General features: G+C 41.6%; 2 protein-coding genes across 2 annotated transcripts; both read right to left on the bottom strand.

Moving 5' to 3' along the window:
* Positions 1-1,400: 1,400 nt before the first annotated feature.
* traf3ip2l (TRAF3 interacting protein 2-like) lies at positions 1,401-6,550 on the bottom strand. The gene is made up of 10 exons (XM_084354880.1): positions 6,315-6,550; positions 5,173-5,261; positions 4,385-5,064; positions 4,209-4,251; positions 4,052-4,116; positions 3,866-3,963; positions 2,929-2,997; positions 2,616-2,732; positions 2,443-2,517; positions 1,401-2,285 (listed from the first exon to the last, which is right to left on the bottom strand). Exons 2-10 carry the CDS (start codon positions 5,226-5,228, stop codon positions 2,139-2,141), a joined length of 1,350 nt encoding a protein of 449 aa, XP_084211006.1. The 5' UTR covers positions 5,229-5,261; positions 6,315-6,550; the 3' UTR covers positions 1,401-2,138.
* A 1,695-nt stretch (positions 6,551-8,245) lies between these two features.
* chd1l (chromodomain helicase DNA binding protein 1-like) lies at positions 8,246-20,013 on the bottom strand. The gene is made up of 25 exons (XM_084355957.1): positions 19,832-20,013; positions 19,476-19,588; positions 17,818-17,924; positions 17,604-17,709; positions 17,494-17,525; positions 17,319-17,400; positions 17,055-17,217; positions 16,621-16,776; positions 15,671-15,757; positions 15,439-15,535; positions 15,230-15,303; positions 14,999-15,109; positions 14,216-14,330; positions 13,240-13,393; positions 12,899-13,085; positions 12,569-12,714; positions 11,949-12,112; positions 11,647-11,855; positions 11,432-11,530; positions 11,245-11,315; positions 10,907-11,021; positions 9,520-9,628; positions 9,173-9,427; positions 8,769-8,853; positions 8,246-8,539 (listed from the first exon to the last, which is right to left on the bottom strand). The coding sequence occupies exons 1-25, from the start codon at positions 19,923-19,925 to the stop codon at positions 8,417-8,419; spliced, it is 3,054 nt and encodes a 1,017-aa protein (XP_084212083.1). The 5' UTR covers positions 19,926-20,013; the 3' UTR covers positions 8,246-8,416.
* Between the last annotated feature and the right edge of the window lie 76 nt (positions 20,014-20,089).

Here is a 20,089-nt window from a genome sequence, read left to right as displayed (position 1 = left end):
ATTCCCAAACAGAAAAATGCAGCTCGCTGTTTGAAAGTATGCCCGCAGCCCTGCAGGCAAACAAGTCCCAGGTCTCTGCTTGTCTTCATTAACTGCCATGTCAGTGTAGGGACAGGTCTTATGCAACCTGCAAACACACCGTGCACTTCTACACTTCTATTATTACAACAACCCAGATTATAAGAAAGTAGGCCAGTGTGTGAAATGCAAATAAAAACAGAATGCAGTTATTTGCATGCAGACTGTGTTTACTGACAACAGGTATTGTAGTATTATCTTTTATACCATCATGTGTTTCATAAAGTGGTGAAACTCACCCCATCTTTGCTCGCGAACGACCTTGGAGGACGTCCCTTTCGTATCCAATCACGATACTACGACCGTGTTACCAAAGAACCAGTTAACCTCTGAAATGTTCAACACTGGTGTTTTTTGAAGCTCCTGTCCAAACTTAAGTGTTGCTGGCATCAAATTCAGAATGACGAGTGTATACTTACAGAAATCAATGATGATGGTGACCCGCGGAGCGAAAACATCTCCAAAAGACATCAATTCAACGTTAAAAAGGAAAGGTGAAAGGTTTTTAGACGTCTTTTCAACGTACACTAGTGATGACCAAGTGACATCTCTACAATTTTAAGTTTTTATAATGTACTTTTAGATATCCAAGTTTTTATGACGGCCAAATTTTACTCCATGCAGCAAAATCTACCGGGTGACTTTGAACCCTTGGCCTCAACCTCAGCAGCTTGCGTTACCAGGTGAGCCACTCGTCTGATTTATTAAATGCCATGTTTTGGTCATCCGACCTTAGGAACATTAGCCGACCCGATGAAGGACGGATCACCAAAAAGACATTGCAAAAACTTAAACATTTTAACTCTGTAAGGATGTCACGTGGACGACATTAGTGAACATTGAAATGACCTCAAAAGAAATTTGATTCTGGCTCAATTCAAGACATTGAATTGACGTCTTTTGGATGTTTTTGCTCAGTAGGGAGGTAAAACATTAAATATATTGTCTTTTTGAAATTTTTATTTTTTACTGTTTTTAATTAATCTTTTTAATCCACCGAGAATGATTTCAGCCCAGAAACAAACTGGAAAATGTCTTTAAAATCGACTTGCATCTCTGAGTTGGACTATCCCATCATGGAACGTAGCAATTGATTAACTAAAATGCTTAGTAACATGTTATTCACATAGCTGCATTGTTCTCGGTTGGTTTCAGTGGTTGTATTTGTTTCAGTTCGATGTGTAAACCAACTTGGAGACACCGTAAACCTAAATCAGGTCATCTTTTGGTTAACATCACAGCTGCTCCATTGGTAATCCGTTGGTTTGTAGTAAAAGCTCAAATGTGCAAAAACAATGTGTAAGTATTCAGAAAGTCAACGCTTTAAAAACACATTTTTTTAATGAGAAAAATACATTTCAAATAATGCTGATAATATCTGTCACGTTCCGTAAAGAAAGCAGAGTTTATTCTGTTGTAGTCGCTCGTCAAAATACAACAGTGACTCACTCCAGTTGGCCGGCTGTTTGCATCAGAATGACGCCACAATGGGAAAACTAACATGGCTGCCAGGTAAGACGTGTCTGTGTTTGCTTCTCATAAATTAAATCTCTCCTGGTTCATTCTGCAAATATACAGTCATCAGACTAGTCAATATAACTGTGGTATATTTAATTACACAACACGTGCGCATGTGGGTCCAAGTACAAATATGATAACTCTCTCTTTTTACGACCAAATTCGGGGAACCGCAGATTTTAAATTGTGTTGTCAGAGAACTAAATGTACTCGTCAGGCTGTAAAAGTCACAGATGTAGAGTAGCAGCAGTAAACACCAGGTGGAATACAGAGAGGTTAAAGCGTGCAGTGTGATGCACATTGACAAGCTGCTCATCCTCCTTTTCACATCAACACTGGCACTTTTTCTGTGCAATTAGAGGAACTCATTACACTCATGCAACACTGTTTATCCCAGGAGAAACGTTCATGCAGCACCCTTAAAATGTAAATTGATGTACAGTAAAACATCCGGCTCACATACTGTATGTCCGTGTGACCAGTAGTTCTCCAGTTTTTTTTCAAACATTTCAGTCCAGTGTGTGTCTTCAGGTCAGAGGTCTCTATATGGGGATAGAAACGATGGTCGGTAGCGGGCCAATAGGAGGTGGATTGTACTTCTCCACCCTCATCAGTCGCCGCAGGATGTCGTCCCGGTCGCGCGGCCAGCTGTACACGTGTGTGTTTTGAAGCCAGTTGGGGACGTGACACTGTGAACGCATCAACAGAGCAGAGAAAAGAGTAATCAGACTATTGTGGTTAGAGGTTCATTAGAGGTTAGAGGAAGGTGTCACTTGGTGTGGTATCATACAGGATGTAGAGAAGCAGCAAAAGAAGCGAGCTAACATGCCCTCTCATAAAACTTACCTTTCTAGCCCCGGGGAACACGATGGGAATGAACCTGAAATTCTTGCTTCCATTCTGGATGAACTCATTCTGGAGCTACATGGCACGCAGACAAAAAAAACAACACATTGAAATAATAAAAAAAGTTCAACTTTAGGTGGATATTGGAGTCATCAGTTGGAGAAGCTATGAACCTGTTTGTGTATGTAGACGGTGTTGAAGGTCCTCTCGTCGTTCTCCAGACCAACAGGGGAGGCTGTAACTGTCTCATAGTACTTGGGACTGATGATGATGATGATCAGGTACTCTTTCTGGATGAGGGGACAACATAAACATGACAGCTTAGCAATCCTGTTTATGCTATGTTATTGAACATCTTGATACAATATATTCAGTGTTGCAGATAGAAAAAAGCTCTGCATGGGGCACATCTTTATATCAAAAGTATTTTGAGGCTACTTCCTCTTTTTATCCATTTTTATTAACTTAGAAAGATCAGATTTTCACCTCGCTGAGGTACCGCTCCATGAAGTCTATCTTGCTTATACTCCTGAACTGCTGCTCAAAGATATCGATCTGAAACAAAGAAAGACATCAGTTAGAAAGTTTCCCCGAACAAGTTACACCCCAACTGCCCTACAAAGCAAAAACACATTAATACACATTTACTACAAATGTATTTAAGACCAAAATCTGATTTCTTTGGACATATAAAATGTCTATGCCATGGAAATGTATAAATCCAAAGAAAACAGCATGTTTAACATGCAGTTACGGCTAAAAACATAAAAGCTGAACTAAAACTAACAACAGAATATTTAGGCATCACAGTTTTGAAGTTAAGGCCTTCATGTATACTATTGCAAAGCATGTTTAGCATGCTAACCAGCTAGCCCAGCCCGGCCCTGTCTAAAGCACCTGTGCTAGTGTAAACACCAACACTTCCTGGTGTAAGACTGCTAACTGCACAGCAACTGAGACACAACTAGCTAATGGCAGCTACAGTCGGTGGTTACTCTGGTGATATGCTGCCACCTGTTTGTTCTGAGTTTGAATTTAACAAGTGGCCAATTCTTACATATTGCACCTTTAAAGCTAGCTGGAGGTAACCACAGCTAGCCCTAACTTAAGACTGTTATGACAATTCGTTAATCAAAATAACATCTTGGGATTGAGGTTGGTTGTTGGGGCAGTGATGCAGAAGCTAAACCTAGTCATGAAAATTAAAAACAGATACTTAGATTAACGTTAGCTTAGCAGAGTAGCAATGACTGCCAGATCTGTTTTTGACTGGAATTTACAATTTGATTTTATATTTTGGTATTTTTAACTTCTCCAAAGTCCAAAAAGACAACAATTAAAATAATCACTCCGTCCTCTGTCTGTTACAGTTTCACCCTTTTTCCTCAACTTGTGCCAAAACATAACAAAAACCAGTACATACATGCGTATCAAAGCCGTTGTGTCGCAGCAGAGCAACGAAGTTGATGATCTCATTGACGTGCTTATCGTTGTCCGCTTCATACGTGACAAACACCCTCCCTGTTTTCAAGAGCAATAAATCAACAATGAAAGCAGCTCGGTGATTAAATACTCTGATAATCTGCAGACCTGCTGGGTCAACACTTACTCTGCTCCAGAGAGAGCGGCGTGCTACAAGGAGGGTTCTTCTCTTTCACAGGAGTGTTGAGGCCGCTGCATGAAGAAAAAAGTTAATTTTTAATCACAGTTAGAAACATGCATCAGTGTTAAGGAGATAAGAGGCTGAAATGTGTCCAGTAACTCACATTTGTGTGTATCCAGCTCCAGGAAGTCTGCAGTCAAGTGGAACTAAAGCAGTAAAGACATAATAAAGAAAAAAATCCATTACAGCCTTACTGCTTTCTACTGTAAGAGCAATAATTCACTGCTCCTGTCACACAGTATGTGCCTGCGTCGGGGTGATAAACACTTTTAGACTTACAGTATGGACCGTAAGCTGGGTGGTACTGAGGCCAGGGCGGGTTGTTGGGCACAGGCCCCCTGTTGAAGGCGTCCGCGGGACACTGAGCACAGCAGGCAGCGCCCTTCGGCGAGCACGAGTACGGAGGCAACGTATGGTGATACAAGTTGGCTGAAGGCGGGTTGGAGCACAGAGAAAACGGCTGCTCTAAACTGCTCATACTGGTGCTGTGTCCAGCGGGCAGGGACAGGGACTTGCACCCTGACAGGCAGCTGTCTCCAGTACAGCTGGAGAAATCTTTGTGACTCAGAGAGGACGGCAGGCTGTTAGGATACCCCGACCAGCTGCTGGCGAAGCTCGGGTGGAGCCAGGCTCCGTTCGCCTGGCTTGGGAACGGCGTGGGCTGGCTGTACCCGGCAGGCAAGCTGCGGGGAGGATGATACGAGAAGTAGCTCAGGCCCGGATGAGGGAGAGTATGGCTGTGTTTGTATTCCTGCTCTCTGTCCAGCCTCTGTCGGCTGAACAGGGGGTCATCGGGGAAGGTGGCGTGCTCTGGAGGAGGGCAGTGGCCATCGGGGTTAGTTGTGGAGTCCGGTTTGTGGACGACGCTGGCTTCTCGCTCTTGTGTACTCATGGTCTCATCGTCCTCTTCAGGCGTGTTGTGGTGGCTGTTGTGGTATCTGCTCAGCTGGCTGACGTGACTGCGGGCGAGAAAAAAAAATTACCTAGATGAATTAAGATGAATATTTGTCCGTCTTCCTGTGTTTTTGTAACATCTGTAGTAACAGCGTATTTGTTGTCATGGTTACCTATTTAGAGCTGAGACGATTGAAGTTGGCATCATCATTGGGCCTCGTCCTGACATCCATGTGTGACTGGTTTAACTGCAGCAGAAATTCTGTAAGAGGACATGAGTCAAAACAAAACTAGCCAGGCGAAATATCAGATTGAAAGTACAGAAGCTTCCTTTTTTTTTTTTTTTGCATATTAACACATAACTAAGTTAACATTTAATAGATTCATAATGCAAATTTTTGTGTATACCAGCCCACACTTCTGCTGGTGTCTTTTTGATTCTCATGAGAACACATTTCAGTGTGTGTGTGTGACACAGCGTCTCCCACACAGGGGACTTTTCTCTAAATGTCTGGTGGTTCCAACTCAGGAGAGCGATGAACTCACATGTGGGAATAAGGAAATGATGCCTCGCACCGACAGAAAAAACAGACTCACGATGGAAAAGTCACAAACCACAAAACTTCCAGAAGATAAATATTTGCTTCTGGATTTCTGAGTAATGACACGCTTGCTTCACAGCTGTTTGCCCACTGTACTTTTACAGTGTCATTCTCAAAATCCTGTGGCCGCTCACACTGTTTTTTATTTATTTTTTTAAAGTGATGGGAAATAAAAAAGGTGAATGAGCTAACAGATGCCAATTTAGACTTCACAGAAATGTATCAGCTCAGCTCAACAAACATCTACCTCACATCAGTTTAGGTGGGTTAACCCTCCAACACGCACCTGATGGTTCCTGTAAATGTAAATACACACTCATTTAAAGCCTCTGTGGTCACACACACATTGTTGTGTGCACTTTCCACTGAAGCTGACCCAGATACGTCTCCGACTACCTTTTTACTTCGAGCTGACAGGTTGAAAAAAAAACCCAACAACCTTCCAGTCATTATCTGTACACATTTTTGAGACTAGCATCGATGTTTTAATTAGCAATATTAAGCTAGTAGCATCTTTCCTACGTCAGTTACCACGAAGTTTGACGTTATAACCTTAAAACAAAGCCTCTGAAATAAATCTCCCTGTAAACTAGTTGTGTTAAAAGCGTCACACATCGTCCACACGAGCTTTAAACTGAAGGTGTTTTTAAGTCAAAGTTACATGAGAATAAACATGTTGTGCAAGTCAAGTGTAATTACGTGACGCAACTTACCGTTGGTGGTTGAGGTTCACGAGCCCCCGGCAGGTAACTCCTCCGCGGTCACTACTTCACCTTCAACGGTTTAAAAACAAACATGCGAGCGGACACTTAAACACATCGTCCACCCGGGACAGAGGACAAACATTGACGCTCTTGATGGATTTGGTCTTAACTTTGCCGCTGAGCCGCACCGCCCCGCACCGCCCCGCGGACAGACAGACTCCACCTTCACCCACCGTGTGTGGAGGAGGTGGAGCACGCGCGCACACACACTCACACACACACACGTACTTGTATTTCTGTAGTTGTGAGGACCCTAAGTGACGTAATGATTATTCAAGCCCGACTTTTTACAAAGTCATCCGTTTTACCTTTTTTTGTTGTTGTAACGAGTGACATAACGTGTTACTTCTGCAGTTAAAGTAATCCAAAAGTAATCAGTAACCGAAAAAAAATTGCTGTATTTGTAGTTGTTGACAGCTGTGCCTCGTACTGTACGCCTCTGCCCAGGTCGCTGTCAGATTGTAAGCAAAATAAAGATCTGTAAATGTAATATTGCACCTGTCGTTCCTATTATCAGGCTGCGGAGTTACTGATTGTGGGCTGTAAAGAAGGCTACAAAGTGACAGTATAGTTAATAAATTCAAAGGTACAGTTGGCTACACGCCATCTGGACTATGGAGCTATTACTACTGGACACAGGAGCCCCATTCATTCCTATTAAAAAGCCCAAAACACTCAACTTCTAGCAATTGTGTGGCTTTTCTAGACTTTCCAAACTTTATTGGAACGAATGGCTCAAATTATGATAGTGAGAAAAGTCATTTCATTTTCAAAAAATGTATACGCCGTTTTACAAACCCCTCTTTCACAATGTTAGCTTATGGGGAAGTGTTTTTAGGCTCCAGTGCATCACGTGATGTTGTAATTACACGGTTAGCCACTACAAAAACTGGCTTCAAAGCCTGGCACTTGGCGCTCCCTGGGGCTTGGTCTGGACAATGTAACCGACATGCCAGACGAGTCGCACAGGGGTTTCACCGTAATATTTGGTAACTCTAAAGTACTCTAGCGCGCTACTTTTCTCAGTAGATAACAAGTTACTTTTTAATGGCAATAATCTTGTAACATAATGATGGTGTTTTTAGTGTAAATAATGGCTGTCAAATATTATCATGATATCTACCATAGTTTCAAAGAAAAATGCTAGCAATCAAATCTATCTTTAACTTAGTTTAATATGCATTTTTTCCTCTTTTTCAGGCAATAAGTTACCCTCAAAATACAAGTGCAGGTGGAGCGAGTCTGTAACCATAGTTGTAAAAAAAAAAAAAAAAAATTGCAAAAAGAACAATTACTGTCAGCTACTTAATTCATAAACAAAATATGCACAAGGCTAAAGATCTTTGCTGGTTTATTCAAATGTCATTATGTGTTTTATAAACACATCAATTTTTCAATTTTCATATTTCAGTAACCGCCAACTGCTGCCAACGTAAGATGCAATCTACTAGTTAGCTCAGTTAGCTGAGCAGCTGGCAGTCCGGATTGAGAGCGCCAAGCAGCGGGAAAGTGTTGGTGTTGCTGCTAGCACAGGAGTTGTGGACGGGGATGTGGCTAGCTGGTTAGCATACTAAATATTCTTTGACACACAAAATATAGACATCGTTCCTTCGCATTTATTGATAATTTTAGATAAGGTGTGAATGTTTTCAACAATAATTCTTACATATTGCACCTTTTACCTTCAAACAGCCATTTGAAGTTGAGAGAATCAGCCAAAAACGTCCTTACTTTCCTAAATGTCCTCAGTATGCGGTTAAAAACATAAGGTCCTCACTATGTAGCAAATACAAGTACTCACACACTCGGTTTATGGTTTTTGATTTATCATAGATAAACCTGTTTTTTCTACAGAAGCAAAACTTCAACACAGCGGTAGATACAAGTGTTTTTTTTATTAACTCTTCATGTCAGTTATAAATCAATGTAAGCAAAGTGTTTTCAAATGACTTGACATTTAGTGCATTTGCAAGCAGCCACCCAAGCTCATTCAAGCTTAATATAAAGGATTTTTAAAAAAAAATAAGATTAAAAAACAATTACACATGGTGTTATCTGAGTTGATGTGAGAACACTGCAGTGTTGACTTTTCGTTGTTTGGAGAAGCAGGACTCTAGCCAGTCTGTCCGGACGGGGACAGCCTGACTGAACCGATCCACCAGATCCTGGAGCTCCTATTCACACAGATCACAACGTTAAATACAGTTGTTGGGTTGTTTCTCCGTGCTTTGCTTTCTCCTCAGCCTCTGCTCTTTGATAAAGATCTTGCCCCTTCTAAATTTATCATGGTTTAAATTTTCCCCTCACCACAAAAAAAGGTCCTCGCTTTGAAATGTGTATATTAATGGAAACATAGAAGTCAGAAGTCAGATTACTATCAGTGATGTTCAGCGAGACACTAACCTGTGTGTGGATGCTGTTCTCCACCTCTGCAACTATGTGGGTGACCTCCGGACTCATGATCTCCTCCTCTTCTCCATCATAAGTGCACTGCAGCTAAGGAGCCGTGACATTTCGACACTTACTGTAATCATAACACATCTGTGTTTCGCTAGAGGGTTTTTTTTTTCTTTATCCTTTTCACACATCCACACAAACTGCTGCAGGTGTTCACACGCTAAAATCAGGTGCTAATAACATGCCAACTGTTGCTCTTCACACTAAACATGCTCATTAGTGGATGATTTCCATGCCTCATGGAAGATGTCTAAACGTTAGAAATACATGTTTTGACATAAACTCAAAGCCATTCATTATATCACAAGTGATAATAAATAGTTTCGCAATACTGTATGAAAGGATATGTGATAAGGTAGCGGGCCAGCCTCTTCCTCTCTGATGCAGGCAGGTTGTAGAAAAACACACGGACTCCTCTCATGAAACTTGGGAGCTCTGCAGGGCCGGTGCTCTGGGGAGGAGCTGAGGGGCCGGGGGTTTCTGCTTCTGTGTCGTCACTTGACCTGTCTGAGTTATGTAACTGTGGTTCAGAGGAGGATGTTGATGTCGCAGAGGTGGATGTTTGAGCTAGAGCAGTTTTCTTTGCTGTTCTGCTGTGATAGTATCTGTGTCAGGCAAGTTAAGGGAAAATGACTCCGACCTTTCTTTGAAAAAGATCGCTTTTCAGATTTAATCTGCTGACAATTTTCAAAGATACATGAAAGTGGGGATGCCTCTGGAAGCCAGGTGTTTCCTGATAAGCCTCTCTGTGCCGTACCAGTTGAAGCCTTTGGTGGAGTGTCCGATGCGTGGAAGGTGTACACTTGCTATGTGGGGAAAAACACAAAGATAATTCAGAGAAACTCAGTGAGGGGTTTGCATGACTACACCATTTTGCATGTTAAAGATCTGCTCGAGCTGAACTTAAGGAGGAGCGGCTCTCACTACTGTTGTAGTTTGAGGTTCATGAACCAGAAATATTGCAAGGTGAACAAAGATAGAAACAAGCTCGTAATTAGAGCTTGAATCAGTTCCTCCATTGTATGGAAATAACCCAAATGAAATCAAATTCTTCTCATGTTTAGTTTTCAAATACCTTGTCAACAAGAATTTGTCTGTGAACATGCGGTGACGGCAGCAAGATAACCAACAGCATGTCAAGAATATCCCGTCAGTCAGGTCTAACAATAAGCTCAAACATCATGCCCCTCCTGTCTTTGTCCTCACAGAGGTTTAATTATCAACGCGTTATTGGCACAGATAACCTAGATCTAAAAATGTCCTGAATCACTAAAAACAGACTACGTGAAAACAACAGTGCACTTAGTTTTTTGTTTAAAGGGACCGTTCATACCCAAAACAAAAATGCATAGTTTTGGAGATAGCAGCCGTAGAGATGTCTGAGTTCACTCAAATAAAATGGAGCTAGGTGGAATTTGGCTTGTAGTGATCAAAGCATAAAAAAAAAATACATTTGAAAAACTTAACAGCATTGTCTCTTTTCAGAAATCATGACCCGGTTACTCCAAGATAATCCACAGACCTTGTTGTGAGCAGTGTGATGTAGGAATTATTTTCTTGTACCGTATCACCACTTAGATGCAAGCGTGCATCTACTCATGGATGAGAGGCTCATGCTAATGAAAGCACAGAATGTAAACACTGATGGCATCCTCCGTGGCTGAGTTTTAGCTATCTTAGTTAGCTGTCTTCCGTGCGGATGCGGAAAGAAACTAGTTTTTACCTGAAACTGCTCAGTAACTGGGTCATCATTTCTGGAAAAAAGAGGGTTGTGGTAGAGTTTTATTTAAAAGTATTACTTGCTCCGACCACCTTCCATCACTGAATAAACAAGCTGTTCTCAGTGGAAAATAAGGTCCCCTGAACACTGTTTGAAGCTAGAAAGGTGGCAGGGTCCGCCACGTATAAACAAAGTACAACAGTATGAAACTGTGTTGATCTTCAAAATCAGTTTGAGGAGGTTGTATATTTAGTTTATTTAGGCATAAAATAATCAATGAAGATCTTTCTCTTCTGATTTAAATCTGTTCCAGAAACAACATAGTGCACCTTTAAGGACTTTGATATTCAGTGCTTGGCTGTACCCTTGTTTCTTTTGGCTGCAGTGTAAATCTTCTTCAGACCGTCATCCAGAGCTGTCAGAAAGATCCCTGACAAGTTGTTGGCTCTGTCTCGTTGCTGTGCCACTATCAGGGCCAACTGAGTTCACAGAAAAGAGATGGAAACAGGTTAAAGCTTCTTATCTTATATTAGTTGTCACAGTCATATCAGCTGTCACTCAGTCACACCTTCACTATTCTGTCACCAATCATAAACCCACACCCAGTATCACACTGCTGATCATTACTACTGCAAAGAAGCGACACATACCACGGAAGAAGGGTGCATTTCCAGGCAGCAGTTTCGTTTCAACAGAACTTACTTGATCCCGGCCGTCTAATCTTGACTGTTTGTCATCTATGGGGAAGAGCAGCACACTTCCAAGGTCCAAATCTGAAAGAAATTATAGGTTTACACTTGATGGGGCTTCATTTTAAAGCAAACTTTACAGAAAAAGGTGTTTAAAAGGCATGAGTAATGATTTTCTTTGTAATCATGGCTAATCGTACCTTTCATCTTGCCGGCCAGCTCATACTGTTTTCGTGGTTCATCAGATCTCATCTCCAGAGCTGTAAACAAGCCTCCCCTTCCCCACCGGCCTGAGTCATCTACACACAAACAGTTGTAGAAGAAGTGCTGAAGAGTCACTATCCCTCCCTTTATCAGCCTATCAGACTAAGTGACATGTCACTATGGTAATGACAAGGCACCACATGTTTCTTACCAACACAGTGGACAATGATAGCATCTCCCTGAGCGGTGTGAGGATGAGTAACATCACCCAGAACATAGTGGATAGCGGTACTGTCAGAGTCTGTGGAACACACACTGCTGTCATCCTCCTCCTCTTCCTCTTCTTCTTCTTCTTCTTCTTCACTGTCAAGAGAGGGCAGGCACCGAGATCTGTACCCGCATGACTCCCACCACGCCATCCTGCATGAAGGAAACACATCGAATTAAAGGAAAACTGTTAGTGAGCTCAGTGGGTGAAGACAAAAAAGGAAGGACTGATTGAGAGATCTTTACTTTTTCTTGTATTTCTGCTCTTGTTGCTTCTTCTTCAGGTCCTCCTGCATCTTGGCTCTCTTGGCTGCAGCCTCCTCCCTCTTCTGGCGCCTCAGCTCCAGCTCAGCCTCAGTAACAAGTTTCCTCTTCCTGGTTGGAATCTGAAGGGCTGCTGACAGTGAAACCTGGGAGCACACGGAGGAAACCACACTGTTAGTCACATAGTTAAATATGTAGAGTATACAGAGTACCCTAATATTCAACTAATCATCATTACATAAAGACGGCTGGTGTCAACCTCTGATAATCTGTTCAACAGAAAAATATTAGCGCATAATAACCATGTTAACGATTAATCTGATCATCTCTCTCTGGTTGGAATGAAACATTTGTTTCTGCATGTTTGTCTCATGTGGCGGTAAAACGCAACAACACAACAAACAGACATGACATGATCTACATAAAGAATATAATGTGCACATACATCAGTATTGTGCACAAATGTTTTCAATGATTTAATGACCCATCCAGAACTCGCCCTCCAGCCCAAAGTACACCCTAGCTTTTACAAATAAATTCAATGTTTGAGCACAATTTAAAAACATGTTCCTGTCAGTCTGGGGTGAAGGAGACAGTCTTACTCCAGCTTTGTGTCGTAGAGCTCGTCCCTCTCCTACAGCTCTCTGGAACTCATCCAGCTGCTCCTCCAGCAAATGGTCGAAGCTCTTCTGGTCTTCAGTGGTGGGATCCTTACTGTAGTCTTTCCCCTCAAAGTAGTACATGTGGTCTGAGGGATGGGACAACATGAGGGTTAGTGCGCAGAGCGAGTTCTACTGATGTTTGGAAAGATGATGAGGAAATCTGTGGTGTATTTTCATGTGTGGTTAAGTTTCTCACAGGGTGAGAACCAAAAGTAAAAGTGAGATTTTTCCAGTACATGCCAGAATAACCTGTTTGAAATATTGACATACTTTGTCCATCAGATTCAGAGATGCTTTCTTCCTCCTCCACTTCCTCTTTGAGTGAGGTGAAGTCTTCATCATCCACCCACTGACCGTCACATGATGGACCGAGGATCTGCTCCAGTTTCACGTCCTGTACAGAGCTCTCCTCTGATGATAAAAGCTTATCCACCCCAAACTTTAAGATCTCACTCAGCTGTGGGGCAGGAAACATGAGAGGTGACTGATAACAGTGAGAGCAATGACAGCTGGAAGAGTTTTTTGTATTGAAAGTAGAGCGAGACACTGGGGACTGCAGGAATCAGAGAAGATAGATAATGGCTTGGTGTTTCAAGAGTGAGTTGACAAACCTGCAGTCCTGCAGCAGCTGACTGAGCCTGGTCCAGCAAAGAGAAGCGTCCCTCTTCAATAACAGTGTTGGTGAGGTGCAACTTGGACACAGCTCGGGAGTACATTATCTCCTCCACAGTGTCTCTAGCCAGAAGGCGGACTACTTTCACAGGCCTGTAATGAGTCCCAGTCAATCAGAGATCAAAGGTCTTCTTCACCTTTTTAATATTGTTAAACAGATTTGAATAAGTCGGGTCGATGTCAGTGCAGCAGAGGCTGAGATTTAGTCCCTGACACAGCGTCTGAGTCAAGCTTTAAAGCCTTTAATGCAGCTAAATAGCATCTTTCATTACACCACCCCAGCCTTTTGAATGCCTTATCTTACAAACAATGAGAATCAGCAGGCTTTACAGAAGCTCATGAACAACACTTAAAAAGAGAGCGAGGCTTGAATGTGGGATCATTCTCAATTGTGCTGCTGTGTTACAGTGATGAAAGAAAACTAGCTAACAGATTGTCTATTTAATCATTTAAATACCAAAAAACATCATAAGAACTTTTTTCTATTCTATCCTTACACCCAACACAGGAAATCGAACACTTTTAATGACCTATTTATTATATATTTGTTTCAAACATTCAATGCTTTGATTTTCCTCCTTCAAATGAACAAACCTTCAGGGACCGTGAGAACCCTGAGGATAATAGCTCAAGGCTACATTAGCTGTTATTAGTTGAACACACCCAATCCCCAACTGAACCGTCTGCAGTTGAATATCACTGGGTAATGTAGGCGCCAAGTTTTGACAAAGAGGAGTGTGTGGAATAAAACAATGATGTGACAGTTACAGGAGTGAAATGCTACATTAGTGGAGTACTCTTAGTGGTATCATCAGGGTGTTCTCCATGCTGTTTAAACTGACATTTATAAGTAAAGTTGTGGAACACCCCTTTAATTATGGTGCAGAAACCGGCTGGGAATGATTTTTCACACACCTGTTCTGACCAATCCGGTGGCAGCGTGCAGCAGCCTGCAGGTCATTTTGAGGGTTGAAGTCACTGTCCATGAAAATGACCGTGTCAGCAGCTGTGAGGTTCAAGCCCACTCCCCCTGCAAAGACAGCTCGTCAGGAAGCCGAAGCACAATGTCTGAAAACCTTGCACTCTGAACTTGCAGTCTTTTTATTTAAATGCTAATTTACTTACACAGCTTCAAGCTTTACACACAAAAAGTGACAATCTGTGACAGGAAATTAGGTTTCTCTCATCTTAGTTTCACACTGCGTATGAAACATACTAAGACAAGACGCTGGCCTTATTTACACCAGTGTCATCCTGCCGCAGCTCTTATCTCTGTGCCATCACTCCCCTTTCCTCTCTCAGCTACTTCTATGAAGCCACCTATAGATTTAGATATGCGGGAACGCTTGCAAGTGCAGCTCAGTCACTGTTGACTTACCAAATTACTCTGTGATCTGCAAACTTGGCACAATTATTTATTGTTATTTAGACGGTTGCAATCAATCACTTACAGCATCTTAAACGATAACTCTTACCACACAAACACGTTTAATGAGCCATGTGACAAAAGAGGCTCCAAAATTAAATGTCTCAACGTGTTTCTGATGTATAGGAGAAAATAATAGTACAAATTCTGCATCTCTGATACGTTAAAAAGGACAATATGAACATTACTGAAACCTGATAATGTTCAGTTTGATCCTACACATGACACACTTGTCCTTCCTGTTCATGGTTTGGGTTAAAGGTTTCAGTCACCTGCTTTAGTGCTGAGTAGAAACACAAAGACGTCTTTGCTGCTGAAGTTCTTCACCGCTAGATTCCTCTCCTCTCCTCGGACGGACCCATCCAGACGTTCGTAGCTATAACCTGAATAGAAAAGCTCTATTTAGCACTTATATTTGTGGAGAAAAACAAAAAAAATATACGGTTAAAATGGGTTGAAACAAACAGTTAAGTCAGTCAGAGTGAGGTTCTCCCCCCGTTTACCTCTGTACTCCATGTAATCCTGAAGTATGTCCAGCATCCTTGTCATCTGAGAGAACAGCAGGACCCGATGACCCCTTCACCACAAACATAAAGAGAGAAATAAAGTTAAACACTGTTTATGGAAGAGTGAGTGACTTCAAAAACATTTGCAGGAAAAATGAGCCTAAGCTGCCACCAGGTGGAGCCCAATGACAAGTAGATCGACTGACCCTTTGTGAAGGTAAGTCAGCATGCTGTCCAAAAGGCACAGTTTCCCACTGGCTTCAATGAGATGCTCCCCCATCTCAAAAGGCTCCGGTTCCACCCCTACACAACAAACAGGGAACCACTGATGAGTATAACATACTGTATGCTTCTACTGTACGTACACCTCATTAATCTCATCTACTATTACTGACGTCAGTCTTGTTCAGCCTTCATTTATCAGTGAGCACATCTCACCATCAAACAGGTACGGGTGGTCAACACACTTTCTGAGGTTCATCAAGATGTTCAGCAGCCGCGTCTTCTGCTGGTTTCCAAAAGCCTCTGAAAGCAGAGCGTCATGAGAAGTGAGTTTATGATGATTTAGGCATCACAAAAGTGCATTCTGCAAAGGTTTAGCACCATAGAGCTAGAGTGATTTAACTATTTGAATCACTATTCAGATACAAATGTAACTGAACCACCAGTAAGCTACTGCAAAATGTAGTTTAAAACTTTAACTGGTTTAAATTATGTGTAGTTCACTTGACCGAACCCTGAAGTCAGACTAATGTAATTATAATGGATATTAGAAGTTTCTTTTAAAAAAAACTGCTGGGCCGGGGTCATCAGTTGCAGATCAGTACCAGTTCGGGCCAGACTGATGAGGACTTGATGGAAAAGTTCAGGGAGGAGTGGAAGGACAGTGTTTTAAGAAGATTTTACTCGGTCCAAAAACTCTGACTACCGCTGTACTAATGGTGCAGACGTAGACTTATGGCACCTGACTGCCTTATCGAACCACACAAGTAAATGTGAGTTTGTTACTTTTCATATTTTAGACACTGCATAGCCAACTATAAACTGTCACATTTCACAAATGCACTCTTTTGTAATAGACTGAAACACTGCTGCTGTGGCTGCTGTCAGCTGTGTGTGCATTATGCACGCAAGAGTGTCACCAAAACAGTTTTTCAACTACAGTGCGAGACTTTAAAATATACGATTCTTTGTGTTTTTTAGTTACAACTCTTAAAATATATAGAAGTTTATTATGTTAAGTGTTTCTATTTACAAAACAAATGAGTATTGGCTTATATATATCATCATTTTAAACTTTTCATATATCAATACTTTTATCGGCCTAAAAAAACAAAACAGAAAAAACAGTATGGACTGGACTTCAGACCACAGTGCACACGTCTCACCCAGATCCTTCATCAGAAGAGCTTTGTAGTATTTTTTCTGCAGAGCCGACATGCCGTGGTACATCACCAGCTCTGTCTTCTTCGGCAGATCTACGGCCACTTCCGACTTGACTCTACGAAGCAGGAAGGGCTCGAGGACACTCTGCAGCTCAGCAGCTGGAAACAGAAGAACAGTATGAGGGGCTCAGTGTGCCAGTGTTCATTTAATGAGCAGTTACCACGACTACTTGCTTAAAGGGCTTTTCCACAACAAGTGCAATACCTTGAATAAATCACAAATTGTATATTCATATTTTACGGGACCTTATCTTTCAAAATTGCCTTGAATGGGATGCACGTTTGGATACAAATCACCGGAATCCTAAATAATTGTTAAATGTAATCAATATTTCATTATTACGACATCATTCTAGTAAGATAGAGACTTGTCATACCAAGAGCTGGTTGACTCTGCACATTGGAGTAAGTGTTGAGGAAGTCGTCCACGCCATCAGGTGTGAAGATGCTGGGCTGAATGAAGCTCAGCAGGGAGTAGAGCTCCTGCAGGTTGTTCTGGATGGGGGTTCCTGTCAGCAGGACTCTGAAGCCAACTGAGAACTACACAAAGATGATACGGGGGGAAGTTAAAAAACAATCCTAATAGTGTGAAAAATGAAGAAACAAATATGTCACAACTCAAACCAGGTGCAGCTCCGTACCTGTGTCAAGGTTTTGTGCAATAGTGAATTCTGATTCTTCAGTCGGTGAGCTTCGTCCACCACAAGCACCTTCCACTTCCACCTGAGGAGCAGAGTGACTCTCTGATTACATGGAAACATTATTAACAACATTATGACGTTACTCCCTATGATGTCAATCTGAGAACACACTCACCGTTTCAAGAATGAAACATCTTTGAGACACAGCTGTAATAATAATAAGCGTGTCAATTTCAACCAAGATAAAACTTCAGATCATGTTGTTGTCACAGAGTATCCACAGACCTCGTATGTAGTGAGCAGAACATGAAAATCCTGTGTTTCCTTCTGAAGCTCAGCCCGTCTCTCTTTGTCTCCCTTGTAACACAGCACAGTCAGAGAGGGAGCAAAGCTGTAACCACGTAAAACACAAGTGTAGGATTTTATACATGGATGGTTTTATGGGTAAACAATCAATTTACATATACAGTATGTAAGTTTATGGGTGATGTGATCATACCCTTCCAGCTCCTTTCTCCAGTTCTCCATGACGGACAGCGGGCTCAGCACCAAGAACGGGCCTTTCTTCCCGAGAGCTCCTGACATGTACACGAGCAGCGAGATCGTCTGAAGGGACAAATTATCATTATGAATTCTTGACATACAATTAGATGATATAAACAGCCCTGACACATTTAGTATAATACAGACATGTCTGTACTTCAAAAACTAGGAGTATTGTTGTGATTAAAAAAAAAAAAGTAAATCAAATTGGCCTTCCTAACATATGATAAATATGTGAAGTCAAAATTTTTATTATATCATGTGAAGTCACATGTCTTGACAGTTTCCACAGCAAATTTTGTCTTTCCATCTCTTACAGAAAAAAATCTGCAAGTCCTTTTCTTAACATGTTGAATATATATATATATATAATGGGTTAAGCGTCCCTTCGTCTTATTTGAGGCATGCATTAAAAAACACCAGTCAAGCTGATGAATTTGGTATAACTACTGTGACGTGTCCTGAGTTGTGGAAACAAGTTATTGGTGCATGATAAATCCATCTGTATTAGGCCGTATTTGCTTAAAATATGTTGCTGGTACACAGTTCAAATAAATATCAAAGTTATGGCCGAAGTTTCTTGTTAGATTTGCTTATTCTGAGTGGGAGTTTTCAACTGTGCCAGTGAGCCGTTCCAGTGAGCCAGCGTAAACAATGCTCCAAAACGCAGCCATTATTGCTCGCCCTGTTCATTTCCTGCTATATAATGTAATAAAAGTTTACATCATCACAAGAGACATGAACCAGGTTTCTCGCTTGATTTCAGTGGCAGTAACATTGTGACAGGTATCAAGGATCAAATGCCAGAAACTAAAATGTTTGAAAATGTTTAAAGGATTTAATATTTTATGCTCATTAGCTGCCACTAGAGATGCAAATTTTAAACAGTTTCTTTAATTGATAGTCAGCTGCCTTAACAATCGATAACCGGTTAATGATTAATAAGATATGAAATACGTTGGACATTTTAAACCATGTTTTAACCACTGACGTGATTTATGTTCGATGCAAAATAGGGGAAGGATACATTAGTTTTAAAAGAACAGAAAAAGTAAACACCGAGTCACTTGAATATAATCAGAATCCAAATCAGAAATAGTTTATTAATCCCCCAGGGGAAATTGCTTACGTTACAGCTGCTCCCATTCAAATAATTCAATGGCGTAGCTTCTGTCAATTACTATTCAACAACTGGCCCAACAAAATCAAACTCACATTAAGGCTACTAAATGGCTAAATGTAATAATTTAAGTAAGTTCAGTATCAGTATTAAACAAATTTGATGCATTTGTGCCCATCTCTGATTGTCAGTTAATACATTTTTTAATCATTTAAATTCATCACGGTGATCAACCGACTGATGATTAATCATTAACATCCCCAGCTGCCATAAAGCCAAAGGTGATATTGCTTTCTCTGTCCAAATTACACTCCTAAACCTAAAGATTAGATTACATAAGACAAAAAAAGCAGCATATGAATTACTCTACGCAGACAGTAACAATGTAACAGATTACTTTAAAATGAAGGTAACTAATAATATGTAATATATTGCATTTTCTTTAAAGTAACTTGCCCAACCCTGGTTATAAGGGAGTCTGGTGGATCTCATACCTGGCAGGTTTTGCCCAAACCCATCTCATCTCCCAGGATGCATCCCTGCTGGTTCTTCAGGCACTGGGTCAACCACTGCACCCCATCCAGCTGGTACTGTCTCAGCTGGATCCCTGCGGGCAGAGGCAACGTCACAGTGGATCACTGCCGCCTGGCTCATCAATACCAGGAAGGACGAATATAGACGGTGAATCATTTGATAACAGGAGGTCGAAAAACTCGCTTCAAAATTCAGTCAAAAGTTAAACACTGTCTAAAGTAGCAGGTAGCTAGTTCATGTTAGCTTAACTGTGAGTGAAGGCAACTTTAAGCGAGTTGGAGACTTTCTGTAACTTCAGGTGAAACGCCTCCGTTACCTCTCAAACCCCACGTCTGTACGTCGCTCTGAGCCACGGACGTCTTCTTCTTCTCCGCCACGCTGCTTTTTATCTTCAGTAAAATGTCCGACATGTTTCCACAGCAGCGGGGTTAACATGTACACTGGACTCCTCTCAGCACAGACATGTACGGACGAGTGACCGCTCAGTGTTGTCATACAGTCCCGCTTCACTTCCGGGATGGGGTCACGTGGGGCTCGGGGGAAAAAAGGCGCGTCACGGAATCGCGCGCTAATT

This window comes from Pagrus pagrus (genome assembly GCF_965226575.1).
Source record: "Pagrus pagrus genome assembly, chromosome: 6".
In the NCBI taxonomy this organism is placed as follows: Eukaryota; Metazoa; Chordata; class Actinopteri; order Spariformes; family Sparidae; genus Pagrus; species Pagrus pagrus.
The sequence above is the reverse complement of the archived record's forward strand: the minus strand, read 5'-3'. Positions and strand labels throughout refer to the sequence as shown.